The 19,418-nt window shown below is 37.8% G+C and overlaps 1 protein-coding gene across 1 annotated transcript in view; it reads left to right on the top strand.

Annotated features, from left to right (window-relative positions):
* LOC102836051 overlaps nucleotides 1-5,089 on the top strand; it is a 47,529-nt gene extending 42,440 nt beyond the window's left edge. Inside the window, exon 6 of the mRNA XM_006875553.1 lies at nucleotides 4,695-5,089. Coding sequence (XP_006875615.1) covers nucleotides 4,695-5,089 — 395 coding nt within the window. The remainder of the gene's footprint in view (nucleotides 1-4,694) is intronic.
* The last annotated feature ends 14,329 nt before the right edge of the window (nucleotides 5,090-19,418 follow it).

Here is a 19,418-nt window from a genome sequence, read left to right as displayed (position 1 = left end):
TATAGACTAGGAGAAAATGCCTAGCAATGTATTTCTGAAAATCAACAAATGAAAACCCTATGGATCATAAAGGTCTTTGCTTAGTTTCTCATGGGGGTGGCACAGGGTCAGGTAGCTCTTCACTTTGAGTGTGTAAGGTCACCATGAGTTGGGAGTCAACTTGAAGGCAGCAAGGGTCCTCATTCCTCTGAGCTTTGGAGATTATTGATTAATATTTATTGCCTTCAAATGAATTTCTGTGGCCCATTATTGACTGCATGTTCTCAGGCATATTTACATTTTAGTATTGTGTGGAGATGTTTCAAAACTACAAAAGTAGTATCAGGGACTTGTATGTATGTACATTTTATTTTTGCTTTTGTTGTTAGATGCCTTCAAGTTGATTCGGACTCATAGTGACCTTATGTTGTTGTTGTTGTTAAGTGCCGTCGAGTCGGTTCCTACCCATAGCGACCCTGTACAGGGTTTCCGAGGGTGTAAATCCTTACGGGAGTAGAAAGTCTCATCTTTCTCCCACGGAGCGGCTAGTAGTTTCGAACCACTGACCTTAAGGTTCGCAGCCCGATTCGTAACCACTACGCTACCAGAGCTCCTTATGTTAGTGAGCAGAATTTCCTAGTAAGCTTTTCTAAGCTATGATCTTCATGGTAAAATACATCTCCAGATCTTTTTCTGGAGGAGCTAGATGAGTTCACATCATCAACTTTTAATTACCAGCCAAGTACTTAACAATTGCACCACAAGAGCTTAATTTTTACCATTAAAATCAATTATACCCAATTTACTTTACAATTCATGTTCTCATTTTCTTTTACTCTCTTATCCTATGGCCACAATCACCTATAGTTTCACTTGTTCAATGGCATTTCATGTATTGCTAAAATCAACACAAAGGAAGGCCCAAGGGAGTAGGTGAGCAAAGAAGGAAAAATCCTAAGGTCTCATGCATATTCATGATTTTATTCCTGTCAAATAACTAATTAGAACTGTGTTAAATGCTAAGGAGAACATGTCCACAGCACTAGGAGTTTAACACCTGGGAGAGAACTTGAACTTGTCTCAGGTCAGGAAAGTGCCAAGGAAAAGTGACATATGCAATGAGCTGAGAGAGGTGGGAGGAGGATGCTGTACTGAAGAAACTTGGAGATGTGTTGAATGGCCAGAAAGAAGACAATCAGAATCACTAGTGACCTTAAAAGGAATTAGTGATTTAGACATGAACAGGACTACACCAAAATTGTTATTACTTTCTCTTTACTGTACAATAGTGTGGCACTGTAGGATAACCACTAGACTACTAACTAAATTGGTTGCTAACTGCAATGACAATAGTTCAAATCTAAAAGTCACTCTGCTGGAGAAAGATGAAACTTTCTGTGCCCTTTAAGATTTACAGCCTTGGAAACACTGTGAGTTGGAAACTAATCGATGACAGGCAACAGCAGCAACTAACCGCAAGGTTGTTATATACATATATACAGGGTCATTATATATACTATAAGGATCTCAGGGAGTGTAGTGGTTACAAATCAGGCTGCTAATCTGAAGGTCGGCAGTTCGAAACTACCAGCTGTTCTACCAGAGAAAGATAAGGCATTCGTTCTGCTCCTGTAAAGATTTACAGCCTCAGAAACCCTGTGCCAGGGTCACTATGAGTCGGAACCGACTCCACGGTACTTAACAACAACATATATACTATGGAATTCTGGTGTGGTGCTGTGGTTTAATGTGCAGGACTGCAAAGTTACCTTGAATTACAAGGTTGGTGATTCAATCTCACCAGATATACCAACTCAACAGCACTTCACAGCAACATATGTGTGTGTGTGTGTGTGTGTGTATATAGATGTGGACTCCTGTTGTGGTACTGTGGGTTAATTCACTGGACTACAAAGTCGGTTTGAACCACAAGGTTGGTGGTTCAAAAGCACCAGTCGCTACTTGGAAAACTTATACTGAGTTATTGTTGTTGTTAAACAGTAGAGTCGGTTGCAACTCATATGGACCCAACATAGGGACCCAAGGCTTTAAGTCTTCAAGGGAACGGAAAGTCTCATTTTTTTTTCACAGAGCATCTGGTGGCTTCTATCCGTGGACCTTGTGGTTCACATTCCTGCTTATCCTATGGAGCCACCATGCTCCCATACATATATGGAGCCCAGGCAGTGCAGCCATACTGTGGAAGAAAGATGAGGCTTTCTGTTCCTGTAAATATTTACAACCTTGGGAACGTTATGCAGGGTCACTGTGAGTCAGAGCTGACTCCGTGGCACAAAACCACCAACTATATATATATAGTTGAAGGGGAGTAGCAAGTTGTTTATTTCATAGTTTCTTGGTTCCAAATATCATCTAATCAGATAAATTAACTTTTATAGAAGCATTAATGGTTATAATTAGTGATTACAATGTTACTGCTCCATTCCACATATGTGTTCACTTTATGTGTCTATAGCGCCTCACTAAAAGAATCAACAGCTTATGGGTTTTCAATTTTTTGCTCAGAATATTGGTTATATATTAAGTTTTTATATCACATTCAGTGTAAAACATAAAGGGCAAATTATATTAAAAATGACACCAAATTATAAAACTGCTATGGAAGTCAGAGTACAGATTAAATGAAATACTTTGCTTAAGCTTGAAATGCTTATTAAATGCTACTGTTATTTATAGTTTTTTGCTATTGTTGTTAATTTCAGTGAGTTAGAGCCCAACTCACAGTGACACTCTTCTCAATGAAATGAAATGAAACAATGCCTGACCCTGTATCAGTCCCATGATCAGGTATGGATCAAACAGTTGTGACTCAAACACTTGTGGCTTTCACAGGCTGATTTTCAGACATAAATAACTAGACCTTTCTTTGTAGGCTATCTTTGCATGGGAGCTTTGTTAAATATAGTCATGATTACAGAAATATGGAAGCTTCCCTAGACGGATGTGTGATGGAGGCAATGAAATGCATTGGTTAAAATCAGACCCAGATCTTCCACACATCCATTTGAGAAATGCGACCACTGAATCACCAATGCCCAATGTTCATATTTTAGTGCTATCGAATATGCTAATTTTACTCCTAGGAAGTCATTTTTGGATCCAATTATTACCCCTTATTTTTATTATTATCCCTTATTATTATTAGCTTCCTAGGTATAGCAAGATCAAGGTCATTGTCTTTATCAAAGATAATTACATTCCATTGAAAAAACAAAATATCTAAATGTGGATAACACAGATCTTTCAAGTGTTTAACATATGTCTAGCAATTTGTTTCTGGAGAACATTTTTTTGTTTGTTTGTTTTTTTGTTACTAAGAATTGATATTAAGCTGTATTGATAATGAGAAACTCCTGTTAGTTTCTTAGAAATGCTCTTGTTATACCCCTATATTTCCTTTTTTTTTTTTTTTTTCTGGTTTGTCTTAAAACTTAATTAATGGATTTCAAACCCACATCTAGGTTTGTTAGCATTTTTTTTTTTTTTTAATTTGATGAAAATGAGAAAAAGATATAGCCTGGTTCTAGGAATTACCAATGGATATTTTTAGATAGATTTGGGGGAAAGAATGTATATATCCAAACCACTGAAGTGTCAATTTGTAATACTGTAGTGGCCTTCATGTTACTCTGATGCTGGAAGCTGTGTCAGTGGTATTTTAAATATCAGCAGTGTCATTCATGAGGGACAGCTTTCAGAGACTAAGAAGGACAAGGAAGGAGGAGAGGCAGATTACTTCTGAATGTTTAGCCACAGAAAACTTTATGAATAATCACAGTGTATTGTAAGATGTAGTACCAGAAAATGAAAACATTATAAATAGCAGTAGAATACAGTCAGATATAATGCCAGAAGATGAGTATCTCACGTTGAAAGGCATTCAAGAAAATGACTGGGGGAAAATTGCCTCCTCAAAGTAGAGCTGATCATAATGAATGTGATGTGACTTAAGACTTAAGACTTTCATTTGCTGATTGGGAACAACTCAAAATGGGGAGTAATATCTACAAACATCCATTAATAATAAAAATTGAAATGCACAAAATCTGAATATGGGATGATTGGAAGTTGTCAAAAACAAATGCAAAGCTTAAAGGTAAATATCCCAGGCATTAGTAAACTGAAATGGACTGGTATTGACCATTTTGAATATGACAATCATATGGTTAAATATGCTGTGAATAACAAATTCCAGAGGAATGGTGTTACAGTCATAGTCAAAAGAATATTTCAAGATCCATCTTGAAGTACAATGCTTTCTATGATAGGATAATATCAATAAACCTAGAAGGAAGACTACTTACTACCAATATTATTCAAATTTATACATGAACAACTAAAGCCAGTGATAATGAGATTGAAGAATGCTATCAACTTCTTCAAAGTCCTGGTGTGGTACTGTGTGTTAGTGCACTGAACTTCAAAGTTGATTTGAAAACTGATGCAGGATCTCTATGGGTCGGAACCAACTCAACAGCACTCAACAACAACAACCAACATATTCACTCTGAAATTTATCAAATATATAATCAAGATGTATTGATAATTACTGGTGGTTGGAATACAAAGATTGGAAACAAAGAGGAAGGATTAGTAATTAGAAAATATGGAGATTACATGATAGAATTTTGCAAGACCAAAAATTTATTCATTGTTAATACCTTTTTTTAAAAAAAAACAACAACACCATAAAGCAGCGCAGGTGCAAAGAGCAAACCAAGATGGCAGCCCCATGGATCTGGAGTTGAAGAAGGCCTTTACAGAGCTTCAAGCCAAAGTTACTGACACTCAACAGAAGGTGAAGCTTGCAGACATACAGAATGAACAGCTAAAGCTAAACAGAATGAAAAAGCATGCACATATTACAGAGATTATGACTTTGGTAGATGAGACTAACATGCATGAAGGTGTAGGAAGAATGTTTATTCTTCAGTCCAAGGAGGTAATTCATAACCAGCTACTAGAGAAACAGAAAATAGCAGAAGAAAAAATTGAAGAATTGGAACAGAAAAAATCCTACCTTGAGCGGAGTGTCAAGGAAGCTGAGGACAACATTCCGGAGATGTTGATGGCAAGAAGGGCCCAGTAGGGGGCCATCAAGGAAGGCTATCCCTCTGAGACCCTCATTCCTGGTGGGGGTGGGGCCCTGGGCAAGGGAAGCCTCTGCTCTGCTGAACATTTTACTGGGTGGCCTCACTAACCCACATTTTCTACATTACCCTGAGTCCCTTGCAGATCCCAGCACCGTTATTTCCTATCCTGGCTCTGTCTGTCACTCCTGCAGGACATGCCTGTCTTCCATGGGTGTGGCATGAACTCCCAGGGAAGGGAAGGGAAGGCAGGAGCCAGGACAGCCAGGGAAGCTCTGCCTGAGCCCATCATTGGTACCATGCTGGTCAGACCAATAAAGGCATCTGCTCCACTCTGCTATGTCTGCTTTGCTTGAGTTGAGGCCTGAGAGGCAGAGGCTTACCTGTGTACCTCAGCTCTGGTCAGTCTGTCTTCCAGGGCTGGGCCAGGCCCTGCCCCTTTGCATGAAAGCCAGCCCCTCCTTGTTGATTCGGGTCTTCTCCTTTCCTTTTTCCCCTTTCTTGTTTTTTGAGTAATTCTCTCAATTTCTGGGCCTCCATGTAATATACAGATTGGAGAGAAGGAAGACCAGGGTCTGGCTGAATGTAAATGAACAGAAGAACAGCGATTCCTCTAGTGCATTCTGTCTCAACAAAGATTCCTCCTCCTGCTTCTTCCCAAAGATTCCAAAAAGCCATTTAATAATAATCAACAATAAACCAGCAGTACCTCCAAGTCTATCTCCCTTTGACAAGTATCATGAGGAAATGGACACCGTAGCCCTGAGCTCTCCTTGGGCTTGGGGTCAGTGTATGCTAGAGCTGGCTTATACTAGCTCACAAGAGCCAGTTAGCACATTTCAAGACATTTTGTTGCAAGCCAATTGTAAACACAACCATTATTATGTAAATTAACAATGCAACTATATTAAAAACAAGGGTAATATTTAAATACAACAACAACAACAACAAAACCCATAAAGCACAATTACACAAATGGACATAATCAGATAAAATACACAGAAGCCAAATTGACTATATCTGTGGAGTCAGTGGAAAAGCTCAGTATCATAAGTTAAACAAGGGCAAGGGGAGACTGAAACAGACCACCAGTTCAGGCTGAATCTGAAGAAAATTGAAACAAGACCACTAGAGTCAAAATATGACTTGAACAAATCCCACCTGAATTTTTTTGTTGTTGTTAAGTGCCATCGAGTTCGTTCCAACACATAGCAACCCTGTATTCAGTTTCTGAGGAACAATTGGTGGGTTTGAACCTCCAGTCTTGCAGTTCAAATCGACCTTAAGGTCCAGTGCTTATCTTACCATGACACACCAGGACTCCTGAATTAAGAGACCATCTAAAGAATAGTTTAATGCATTAGATTCCAATGACCAAAGACCAGAAGAGCTACGAATGACATCAAAATAATCATCCATGAAGAAAGCAAAAGGTCACTAAGAAGACAGGGGAAAAAGGCAAGACCAAAATGGATGTTAGAAGAGACTCTGAAATTTAATCTCCAGTGATGAGATTCTAAAGCAAATGGAAGAAATGAGGAAGAAAAAGAGCAGGATAGAAAATTTCAAAGGGCAGCTCAGGAATTATAATGTAATATTAAAAGAGCTGGTGTTAAAGAACCAAAAGGGAAGGACATGCTCAATATTTCTCAAGCTGAAAGAATTGCAGAAAAAAATTCAAGCTTTAACTTGCAATACTGAAGAATTCTATGGGTGAAATATTGAATGATACAGAAAGCATCTCAAGAAAATGTAAGACAATGGCAAAAATCAAGGCTCCAGGAATTGATGGAATACAAATTGAAATCTTTCAATGAACTGATACAGCAATAGAGGCACTCACTAGTCTATGCCAAGAAATCTGGAAGATCGCTACCTGGCCAACCAATTGAAAGAGATCCATATTTGTGCCCAATCCAAAAAGAAGTGACCAAATGGAATGTGAAAATCATGGAACAATATGATTAATATCACATGCAAGTTAATTTTTACTAAAGATCATTGAAAAACAGTTGCAACAGTACATGGACAGAAAAATGACAGAGGTTCAAACTAGATTCAGATAAGGATGTGGAATGATGGATATCATTTGGTGATGTTAGATGGATCTTGGCTGAAAGCAGAGATTTCCAGGAAGATATTTACCTGTACTTTCTTGACAAACAAAGGTTACTGACTACATGGATCATGGCAAGCAATGGACAACACTGTGGAGAATGAGTGTTCCAGAAGACGTAATTGTGCTCACGAGGAAGCTGTACACAGACCATGAGGCCATCATTCAAACAGAACCAAGGTGCAATGAATTATTTAAATTAAGGAAAAATGTGGCCAAGGTTGTATTCTTTTGCCTTACTTATTCAATCTGTGTACTGGGCAAAGGATTATATGAAGAAGAAAGTGACATCAGGATTGGAAGAAAACTCATTAACAAAATGTGATATACAGATGATACAACATTGTTTAATGAAAGCAAAGAAAATTAAATACTTACTGATGAAGATTAAATACCACAGCCTTTAGTATGGGTTGTACCACAATGTAAAGCAAACAAAAATCCTCACTTTTGGGCCAATAAATAACATCCTGCTAAATGAAGAAAAGGTTGAAATTGTCAAAGACTTAATTTTGCTTGGATCCATAATCAACATTCATAGAAGCATCAGTGAAGACATCAAATGATGTATTTCATTGGGTAAATCTGTTGAACAAGACCTCTTTAATGTGTTCAAGAGCAAAGATACCAGTTTGATGACTAAAGTATGACTGGTCCAAGTCATGATATTTTCAATATTAGATACACATGAAAAAGTTGGTCAGTGAATAATAGGCAAATTGATGCATTTGAATTATGATGTTGGAGAATATCATGGAGTGCCAGAAGAAGAGAAAACAAATCTGTGTTGGAAGATGTACAGCCAGAATGCTGTTTGGAAGTCAGGATGGCCAGACTTTGTGTCTTATATTTTGGACATGTTTTCAGGAAGGGTCATTCCATGAAGAATGGCATCATGTTTGGTAACATGGAGGATCAGCAAAAAGGGGAAGACGGCAATGAGATGGATTGTCACGGTGACAAGAGCAATGGGCTCAAGCCTAGCTACAATGGCAAGAATGGCACAGGACTGGGTATTCTTCCGTTCTGTTGTGCATAGGGTCACGATGAGTCAGAACTGACTCAACAGCACCTAACAACAATAGATGGGAGATTAGATTTCAACTCATCATTTTTAAAAAATGGTTTTATTGTGAATTTCGTGAATGAAGATTTTACAGGGTAGATCATCAGTTTTATAGTCAACAAATCATTGCTATGATTACAATCCCCTCCATGCACCTTCAGCTAACAGTATTTATCCCTATTACCATTTTTGGGGGGTGTACACATACCAGCCTCCTGTCCTCAGGCACACTGCCTTTCTCAGTCCATGGCCTATAGTCCTCTGCTGTTCTGTCTCTCTATGCCATCGCCTCTGTCACCATTTCTGTTGTGCCACTTTTTCTTATTAGGATCCCTCACTCCTTTCATGCTCTTCCCTCTTGATGGTTCTAGGCTTCTCTGTTCCTAGAATGACAGATTAACTGCTCCCCTCTTTTAGTTGCACCATTTCCACACTTACTGTTGTGCAAATGGCCATTAATCAGACTTGATAACAATTACTTGCTATTGAATCATAAAATCCTCTCCCCCTCATACCAGGCCCATCAGGACAGGAGGAGAACTATGCAGTTGGGTGTCTATCTTACTCCCCTTGTTCTGACACTAAGCACCCTCATGAAAGCTTATTAGTCTGCCACATCATGCCTTTAGAGCTCCATAATTTTGATAGCCGAAGTCCAAGTTGCTTGTCCTTATCAACACAGTGTTTTGACGAAACATGCTTGATCACTGATATGAAGAATCATTCCTTATTTGGTTGGTATTTGGTGCATCTTCATCCATAAGCAAAGATACAGTTGATAAGGGTTGTAGCAATTTATGCTTGCTCCCTGTATCATGCTTCTTTATCTTCATCTGTTGGAATTCTGGTTGGCAAGTCATCCAAGCTAGGTCAAATGGGTAGTGTCTGTAAGTTTGGAAATTCTCCCATGTCTCCCCTATCGTCAGTCCAGCTGTCCACTTCACTTTTAACTCTAGTCTCCAGTGGCTAGGTCAGTTTCCTTGGGCTCAGGAGTTCACACATCTCCCTGAACTTCAAACCAGCCAGCCCATCCTCTTGTCTCTCTAAACTCAAGGTCATCACATGTATTTGGTACCTGGCCAATCTCAGCACATGTCTTCTTTGCTGCATTGCCCCACTTCCACTCACAAGTTGACTCTGGTGGTCACCAGTGAGCATACAAGGCTGTGTGTTCCCTTTGAGTTTCAGTGTTAGAAAGGGGTTTGCCCTGATGGACTGACTTTTCTTGCCTTGATGGCTTTATATTATTATCACAGCCAAAGAATCTGCTTCCCCTGCACCCCCTCCCACAACCCTACCCCATCCCTCTACTTTTATCAGTCTTTCTTTCAAGAAGTATCTTCTGTTCCTCTAACTATTCTGGGTTGATCTGCATCTTTTCAATTGGTGACTGTCTCACCTCCAAAGGTTCCATGTGGGGCTCAAGATTCTACCTAAAGCCCCATACTCCACAAAGGTTTAACAAGATCCCTGTTTCCCTGGGTACATTCTAGTCCCCTTTTAGATAATCCAATCAGTTACAAGCTGAAGACAGTCTACAAGCTTTCTGTAATCATCTTTCCCAATATTCTTTTCTATACTGCTTAATTTATATATTACACTAGTAGACAGGAGAACCCAATAGCCACAAAACATTCAAGCACCTTAACATTATTTCCTCTCCTTTACCAATTCAGACTATGTCTCCATCCCTATATCATAAAGTCCTGTTGTTCCAAGGCTGTGCATACATCACCATCTACCTCTATCTCATTTAGCCCATGTATACCTCCCTAAGTCTTCCTCTATAATCCCCGTTCTTCTACCCCCTCCCCCTTCTTGTGTGTTGCCCCCCCCCCTTATTAATTGCCTCCCTGTTGCCAGAGTTATCATGTGTCTATCCCCTAACATGTGAGTTATTCTCCACTCCTTCCCATCCCTGGTAACCGTCAATGTATTATTCTTCTAGTAAGGGAATCTTTTTTTTAAGCTTTTACAATAGTGGTCTTATGCAACATTTGTCCTTTTGTGACTAATTTCAGTCAGCATTATGTCCTCAAGGTTCATCATTCTCTGAGGTGTTTTTTAGCTTTATTCTTCTTCTTCCAGGTAGCATAGTATTTCATTGTGTATATATACCAGAGTTTGTTTATCCATTGTTCTGTTGAAGGGCACTTAAGTTGTCTCCATCATTTTGCTGTTGTGAATAGTGCTGCTATGAACATTGGTGTGCATATATCTATTTGCATTCTGACCCATATTTCTTGTGAATATATACAAGTAGAGGAATTGCTGGATTGCCACATAATCTACTGTCACTCTTCTATTTGACAGAATCATCTCACGTATATTTTCAATATTGTCAACAGCCATGGATATTGGATAAGAATTTTAATATAACTGGAGTGCAGATAATTTCTGACCTATCCTTGTTTTTATCTGCAAATGTCTTTATTTTACAATCGTATTTGAGAGTGTATGATTCTTATTTGGAAAATGTTTTCTTTCATTTTTTAATATATTGTTTCAATATTCTCTTGCTTGGTTTCTGAAGAGAAATCAAAACTTGGTTTCTTTGGTTATTGCATTACACTCAGGAGTCTTTCCCTATCCTTTAATTTCACAAGTTTGTTTATGGTATGCCTTGGTTAATTTATTTTGGGGACTACCCTGTTTGGTCTTCTTTCAGCTGCTTGAACATTAATCTTCTCCTTTTTTAAGATATTAGAGAAGTTTTCTTCCAACTACTCTTCAACAGTTTTCTCTTATTCTCTCTTCTATTTTGGAATTCCAATTTGTTGTTGTTAAGTGCCTGAGAGTCAGTACTAAGTCATAGTGACCCTTTATAGGTCTGCTGAGTTGGAACCACCAACTTTGTGGTTAGCTGTTCCGTGCTTATCCTATAGCACCTTACCAGTACTCCAATTACCTGCATATTATTCTGCTTTATGGTACCTTACATAAATATTATACTTTATTCAATTTTTTCTCTTTTTTTCTGTGATTGCTCTTCGATTTTACCAGTATTAAAAGAGTTATCTTCAAACTCTTTAATTTGGACTTCCATTCATTCAGATCTACTCTTTGCCCTTTCAATGTATTATCCATTTCTGAAATCTTAGAATCAATCTTCTGAATTTCTTTTTACAAGTTTTGTATTGTTTCAAAATTTGTATTTATTTTTGTCTGTTCTTGTCATGCTTTCCTCACTTCTACAGTATTTTTTTCTGTTTCTTCATGCTCTCCTTGATCTTTCTACCAATGCATTGAAATTATCCAAATATCACTCTTTTGTTCTTCAGGTAGTTCCATTACCTTTTATTCCTCAGAAGCTGTTTTTGACTCTGCATCTTAGACATTTGTTTGAGCCACCCTCTCTTGTTTCTTCACATGAACTGTAATTGCCTTTGGCTCTAAGACATTGTGGTATCATTATTGTTGTTGTTAAGTATACTTGAGTCAGTTCTGACCCATAGTGACCCTGTACAGGGTTCCCAAGGAGCAACTGGTGAGCTTGAACCACTGACTTTGTGGTTCAAGCTGACTGGGCAGTAAAGTGCATTAACCCACAGAGCCACAATTATGTATGTATTTAATTGATGATTGGATTACAAGAAGAATGTGCACAGTTCCCCATTTGCTATTTGTGCATCTCAGTTTAAGATATGTTTGGTATGTCTTGACTGCTAATCAGTTGGTATCGGAGCTCTTGCCCAGTGGGTGGAGCTACAGAGGGTATGGTTTTGTCTAGAATGTGTAGGCACAGATTCTGGCATTTTTTTTGTGGGACAAGAAGAAAAAGCACTCACATAAGAAAATAAAGCAAGCAATAAACAGTAGTGAAAAAAAAAAATAAAAGAGACAAAAATTAAAAAAGAGAAAAAAACAGGCAACAACCAGAAAAAAAAATATTGTATCCCATAAGAAAAAGAAATCATGTTGTGGCACTGTAGGATAAGCACTCAACCTCAAAGTCAGTTTGAACTGCAAATTTGATGAGTCAAACTCACCAGTCACCCCTTGGAAACTCTGAACAAGGGCTGTATGAGTTGCAACCAACTTGATGGCATTTAGCAACAACAAGAACAACAAGAAAAAAGAGGGACAGTAAAATAGAATTATAGAAGGGGAAAATAAGAGAGAGAGAAGCAAACACTAAACAAAACCAGGGAGAGGGAAGATTAAAAAAACAACAACAAGGAATTGACTAGAGAGTAGTAATGAAAGATCAAGACAAAAATAACATGAAGAAGAAGTAGGATAAGACAAACAGAAGAAATGAAGAAAACAAGCAGAAGTAGAAAAGATAAAAGAAAGGGAAGAGAGAGAGAAGAAGAAAGATAAGAAAAATCAAAACAGTGAAAGGAGAACATTAAAAACATTACAAAACAATGCAGACTCTGGACTTAGAAGAAAACTTGCAGGCAAGGGGGTGGGGTACAGTTCTTGCTAATCAAGAGCTCATGGAGTAGTTAGGTGAGGGATGAGATGGTAGCATTCCCAGCCTTAAATGGAATTCCTGTTGGCCCAGATGTTGTCCAGTCTGGACCAAAGGTTTTCCAGGCTAATTAGGCAGTTCTGTGGGCTCTCTATCTCTGGAGCAGAATCTGTTCAAATCCAGGCACCAAAGCAGTACTGTCAGTCTACAACTCACTCTGGCATGGCCCACAATTTCATGAATGTGAACTCTTGGACAGCAGGGTGCAGTGCTGGGTGGATGAGGGTGGAGGCTGGACACACCATCAGTCACCAGGTTATCTTGGGAAACAAGAAAGAAGTACACCTTTAGGTTATCAGTCCCAGACATGACTGTCTGTCTACTGCCATGCTGCAGTCTTTGAAGCTGCTGGCAAAACGTCAAACTGACTGTGCTGCATCTGGCCGGGAGACCTTTCACCAGTCTATCTCCCCTCTTCACTGTCCCCACTCAGCCTCACCTCTCAGTAAATGTTAGATCTACTTCTCCAATCTTTCCTATGAAACTCAGGATGTCAGAATTATCATTCGTGTGGATTTCATGTGACCAACCCTGTATTTGTTGCAAGGGTCTGAGTAGTGTATTTGCCTAGTTTAACACCTTGGATTCTTTCTGTGTATATGATTCTTGATTAGCAATTGTTTTATTGTTTGTTTGTTTGTTTTCTTTCAGAGGTTTGTATATGTAAATCCAATTGCTTTCTTGCCTGTGTGGTTTCTGCTGAGAAATCAGAAATGATTGGTTCTCCTTTGTAAGTAACTTTTGTTTTTTCTCAGGATTCATTACGTTTCTTAGACTTTAGAAAGTTTGATTATGATGTGTTTTGGTGATTTGGGTTCTATTTTGATTGGGGTTTATTCAGAACTAAAGAAAGAAAAAGCAATAATCAAAACTATGGAAGGAGAAATAAAAGAGAATGAGAGAAGAGACTAGTAAAGAAGAGACTAAGAGAGCTAAAAGAAAGGAAAGGAAAAAATAAAGAGAAAAGAGAATCAGAAGAAAAGAAAGTAAGGGCAACAACAAAAGTACAAAAATGGAAGGTAATGAAAAAGAAAGGAAAAAAGACAAAACGAGAAATCTGGGGTTGGACAAAGCCCAGAAAAGATAAAACTCTATGGGACAGGGCACCCAGTATGGGTTGGTGCCCTGTATCAACTAAAAAGGTCATGGAGAGGGACAGGAAGGCAGAGGGGATGGTATCCACAGTCTTAGTTTCTGTCTGCTTAGAAGGTATCTGAGGCCAGGGTGTCTCATTGTTATTGTTAAGTGCCTTTGAGTCGGTTCTGACTCATAGCGACCCTGTATAGAATTTCCAAGGAATGACAGGTGATTGAAACCTTGTGGTTTAAACCGACATTACAGTCCTGTGCTTCATCCCATAGTGCCACACCAGGATTGATGCACAAGGGACTCTTTCAGTCCCAGAGGGCAGCTGGGGACAGGGTGGCTTGTTATGGGAGGAGTTTGTCCCACCCAGGGATGGTCCAGGGAAACTGGATATCCAGAACTCTTATTCTAATGGTCTGATGACCATCATGTGCCTCCAGAAATGGTTGTGATTTGCACCTGCAATCAGATCCACAAGGCTGTGCCTTAGAAAGGTCTATATACACATCTGAGGGAAGTGTTTCTATCAATCTAAATCTTTCCCATCACCATTCATCTGTCAGTTTGTCATACTATGGTGGTATGTTGCTCTGATGTTGGAAGCTATGCCACCACTATTTTAAATACCAGCAGGATCACCAGTGTTAGATAGGTTCCAGCTAAACATCCAGACTAAGACCTGGTGTTAGAAAACCAAAAAGAACATGATCAGCATTACTCAAGCTGAAAGACTTGCAGAAAAAATTCAAGCCTTAACTTGCAATACTGAAGAATTCTATGTGTAAAACATTGAGTGATGCAGAAAGCATCTCAAGAAAATGTAAGACAATGGCAAAAATCAAGGCTCCAGGAATTGATGGAATACCAATTGAAATCTTTCAACAAACTGATTACAGCAATAGAGGCACTCACTAGTCTATGCCAAGAAATCTGGAAGATAGCTACCTGGCCAACCAATTGAAAGAGATCCATATTTGTGCCCCATCCAAAAAGAAGTGACCAAATGGAATGCAGAAATCATGGAACAATATGATTAATATCACATGCAAGTTACTTTTTATTAATGATAATTTTTAGAAAACAGTTGCAACAGTACATTGACAGAAAAATGACAGAGGTTCAAACTGGATTCAGATAAGGATGTGGAATGAAGGATATCATTGGTGATGTTTGATGGATCTTGGCTGAAAGCAGAGACTTCCAGGAAGATATTTACCTGTGTTTTGTTGATTACACAAAGGCTATCAACTACATGGATCATGGTAAGCAATGGACAACACTGTGGAGAATGAGTGTTCCAGAAGACTTAATTGTGCTAACAAGGAAGCTGTATATAGACCATGAGGCCATCATTCAAACAGAACCAAGGAGCAATGAATGATTTAAATTCAGGAAAAATGTGGCCAGGAGAGTATTCTTTCCCCTTACTTATTCAATCTGTGTATTGGGCTCCTAGAAGGCGGATTTTATGAAAAAGAAAGTGACACCAGTATTCAAAGAAGACTCATTAACAACCTGTAATATACAGATGATACAGCATTATTTGTTGGAATTTTGAGCAACTGCATCCATAAGCAAAGATCTACTGTATCAAACTGTAGCAATTTACAGTTGCTCACAGTATTGAGCATCCTTATATAACATTGTTTTGATTTGCATTTCTCTAATGGCTAATGGAAGGAGCTCTGGTAGTGTAGTGGTTACGAGTCAGGCTGCCAACCTCTAGGTCAGCAGTTCGAAACTACCCACCATTTGGCAGGAGAAAGATGAGGCTTTTTGCTCCTGTAAAGATTTACAGCCTCAGAAACCCTGTGCAGGGTCACTATGAGTTGAAACTGACTCCACGGTACTTACCAACAACAACAATGGCAAAAGAAGTAGTGCTGTGGGTTAATGCAACAGACTGCAAAGCCATTTGAATTACATTAGTGGTTCAAGCTCACCAGCTGCTCTCAGAAACCCATCATAACTGACTCGACGGCACTCCACAACAATGGCTAATGATCATGAACATTTCTTCATATGCTTGTTGGCTACTTGAATGTCTTCTTTGGTGAAATGTCTGATCATGTCTTGTGCCCATTTTTAAAGTGAGTTACTTGCCTTTTCCTTGTAGAGATGTTGTAGTTTTATATAAATTTTAGATACTGATCCCTTGTCTGAAATGTCATTACAAAAAATTATTTCCCAGTCTGTGGGATCCCTTTTTTTTCTTTTGCTGAAATCTTTTGATGCATATAAGTTTCAAATTTTTAGTAAGTCCCAGTCATCTATTTTGTCTTCTGTTGTTAGCATGCTTTTTCTAGTGTTTGCATGCCATATATTAGAGTCTCTAAGTTTGTCCCTATTTTTTCATGTTATTGTTGTTAAGTTCTGTTGAGTCGGTTTTGATTCATAGTAACCCTGTACAGGGTTTCCCATGAACAACTAACTGGTGTGTTTGAACTGCCAATCTTGTGGTTCAAATCAACTTTGCAGTCCAGTGCATTAACCCACAGTGCTACATCAGGAATATTTTTTCATAGATGCTATTTATAGTGCAAGGATTTACATTTAGGTCTTTAATCAATGTTGACTTAGTTTTTGTATAAGGTGTGAGATATGAGTCTTTTCCAAAATGATTCCCAATTTTGCCAGCACCATTTAGTGTTTTTGCCCTTTGTCAAAGATCAATTGACTGTTTGTAGATGGATTTAATTCTGAGATCTCAGTTCTGTTCGACCCTGTGGCTGTGTAGTAGATACTGACATCAGAGAATGAGAGGTCTCCAACTTTTTATTCGGATAAGCTTTACTTATCCGAGGTCTCTTTCCTTTCCATATAAAGTTCATGATAGTCTTTCCCATCTCTTTAAAGAATGTTATTGAAATCTGCATTCAGATTGCATTGTATTTGTAGATTGCTTTGGGTAGTATTGACATTTTCACAATATTAAGTCTTCCTATCCATGAACATGTGATAGTCTTCCATTTTTGTAAATCTTCTTTGGTTTTGTATAGTAATATTTTGTAGTTTTCTTTGTATAGGTTTTTTGTTGTTGTTGTTGTTGTTCCTCTGCTTAGATTTATTCCTGAATATTTCATCCTTTGGTTGGATATTGCAAATGGTAGTTTTCCTGATTTACTTTTCAGAGCTGTCCTTATAGAGGAATACAGCTGATTTCTGTATATTGATCTTGTACCCTGCCACTTTGCTGAATCTTCCAATGAATTCTAATATTTTTTGCTAGTCTTTGGGGTTTTCTATGTATAGGATAATATCATCTGCAAATAGATATAGTTTACTTGCTTCTTTGCCAATCTGGATTCCTTTAATTTACCTTTCTTTCCTTATAGCTATGGCTAAGACTTCCAACATAATATTGAATAGGAGTGGTGACAAAGTGCATCCTTGCCTGGTTCCTGTTCATAAGGGGAATGCTTTCAGCTTCTCTTTGTGGAAAGTGATGTTGATTGTTATGTTGGTATATATGCTCTTAATTATGCTGAGAACTTTTTCTTCATTTCTTACTATGCTAAGTGTTTTTATCAAAAATGGGTATTAGATTTTGTCAAATGCTTTTTCTACATCAATCAATGTGATTATGCTACATTTCCGTTTTAATTATTTATACGGTGGATTACATTGATTTTCTAATATTGAACTATCCTTGTATCCCTGGTATGAAGCCCACATGGTCCTGATGTAGTTTGTTTGTTTGTTTGGTTTTTGATATGTTGTTGAATTCTGTTGGCTAGGATTTTGTTGAGAATGGTTACATCTGTGTTCATGAGGAATATTTATGTATACTCTTCTTTTCTAGTGATGTCCTTGACTAGTTTTGGCATGAGGATTATGCTCATTTCATAAAATATATTACAAAGTTTTCCATCCTTTTTTAATATTCTGGAATAGTTTTAGTAAAATCAGTGTCAGCTCGTCTCTGAATGTTTGGTTAAATTCACCAATAAAGATACCTGGGTCTGGATATTTGTTTGTTTGTTGGGAGTTTTATGGTGACCTGATCAATTTCTTCTTTTTTCATAGGTCTGCATAAGTTTTCTACTTCACTATTTGTTAGTTTTTCCAAAAATGTATCCATTTCCTTTATATTTTCCAATTTATTGGAGTACAAGTCTTTACAGCATTCTGTTATTAGACTTTTTTATATTACTTGGTTCTGTTGTTACCTCACCCTACATTTTTCTTATGCGTGTTATTTGAGTAAGTCTTCTCCCTCTTTTCTTTTGTTAGATTTTCCAGTAGTTTGTTGATTTTAATAATCCTTTCAAAAAACCAGCTTCTTGTCTTGTTGATTCTTTCTATTATATTTCTGTTTTTTATTTCATTTGCTTCTGCTCTGCTTATTATTTCTTTTCTTCTGGTAACTGTAGACTAACTTTGTTGGTCTTTTCCTAATTGTTGAAGATGATGTGTTAATGTGTTGATTTTGGTTCTTTCTCCTATTTAATGTGTATACTTATTGATATAAATTTTCTTCTCAGTACTGTTTTTCTGTGTACCAAATGTTGTGGTACTCTCTCTATCTTGATTGGTGCACTTAATCCATGGACATTCAGTATAATTATTGGTAGGTCTGGGTTAATTAATGTCATTTTGTCAGGGATTTATGTGTATGTGTTGTTCTGTTGGTTTCTTTGTTTTGCATCCTTTCCTGTGCTGAGCTGCATTTGTTTCTTGTTTGTTTATTTGTTTTTTTATCAATGACCTTCTTTTAAATGTTTCCAAAGTCTTCTTGTATTTTCTTTTTCTTGATTTTATGTGAAAGTATTACGTTTCTTTGAGATTACCCTAAACTTTATTAATTCCATTCTCATTTAAAAATAGTCTGCTTTATTCTGAAATCTAACTGACCTCCTCACCACCTGGAACTCTATAACTATATCTCCCCACCTCCTTCACTTTTTTAGTTGTCCTGATCATAGACTGACATCACAGATCCCCTATTTTCAGTCTTGTACTTTTGTTTTGCTCTAGACTGTTTCATATCTGGAGAGAGTACTGGGTGGAGTGGCCATGTATGTCAGTCTGTGGTTGTTGTCTGCTATTGGTTCTCAGTCCAAAGATCTCCTATTAATATATTTTGGAGCATTGGCTTGGGTTTTACAAAGTCCTTTAATTTTTGTTTATCCTGACTTGTTCTAATTTTGCTGGCATATTTGATGGCCAGTTTTGCTGGATATATGATTCTTGGTTGGAAGTTGTTTTCTTTCATTGTTTTTATGTTTCCCCATTGTCTTCTTTCATGCATGGTTTCTGCTTAGAAATCAGTGCTTAATCTTACTGGGTTTCCTTTGTAGGTAACTTTTCATTTTTCCCTAGCTGCTTTCAGGATTCCATCCTTATCTTTGATTTCAGAGAGTTTGATTATGTCTGGGTAATATTCTTTTGAGGTCTACCCTGCATGGGTTCATTTAGCTTCTTGAATGCTTATATTCTTGTCTTTCATGATGTTAGGAACATTTTCTTACAGAAGATTTGACGATCATTTCTGTGATTTTTCTTTGTCTCTTCTTATTCTGGAATTCCAATTACTGTAGGTAATTTATTTTCCTTACATTTCTTTCTGTTCAACCCCTTCTC

The sequence above is a fragment of the Chrysochloris asiatica genome, unplaced genomic scaffold, assembly GCF_000296735.1.
Source record: "Chrysochloris asiatica unplaced genomic scaffold, ChrAsi1.0 scaffold00332, whole genome shotgun sequence".
NCBI lineage: Eukaryota > Metazoa > Chordata > Mammalia > Afrosoricida > Chrysochloridae > Chrysochloris > Chrysochloris asiatica.
Note: the sequence above shows the minus strand (reverse complement) of the source record. Positions and strands in the feature narration are given on the sequence as shown.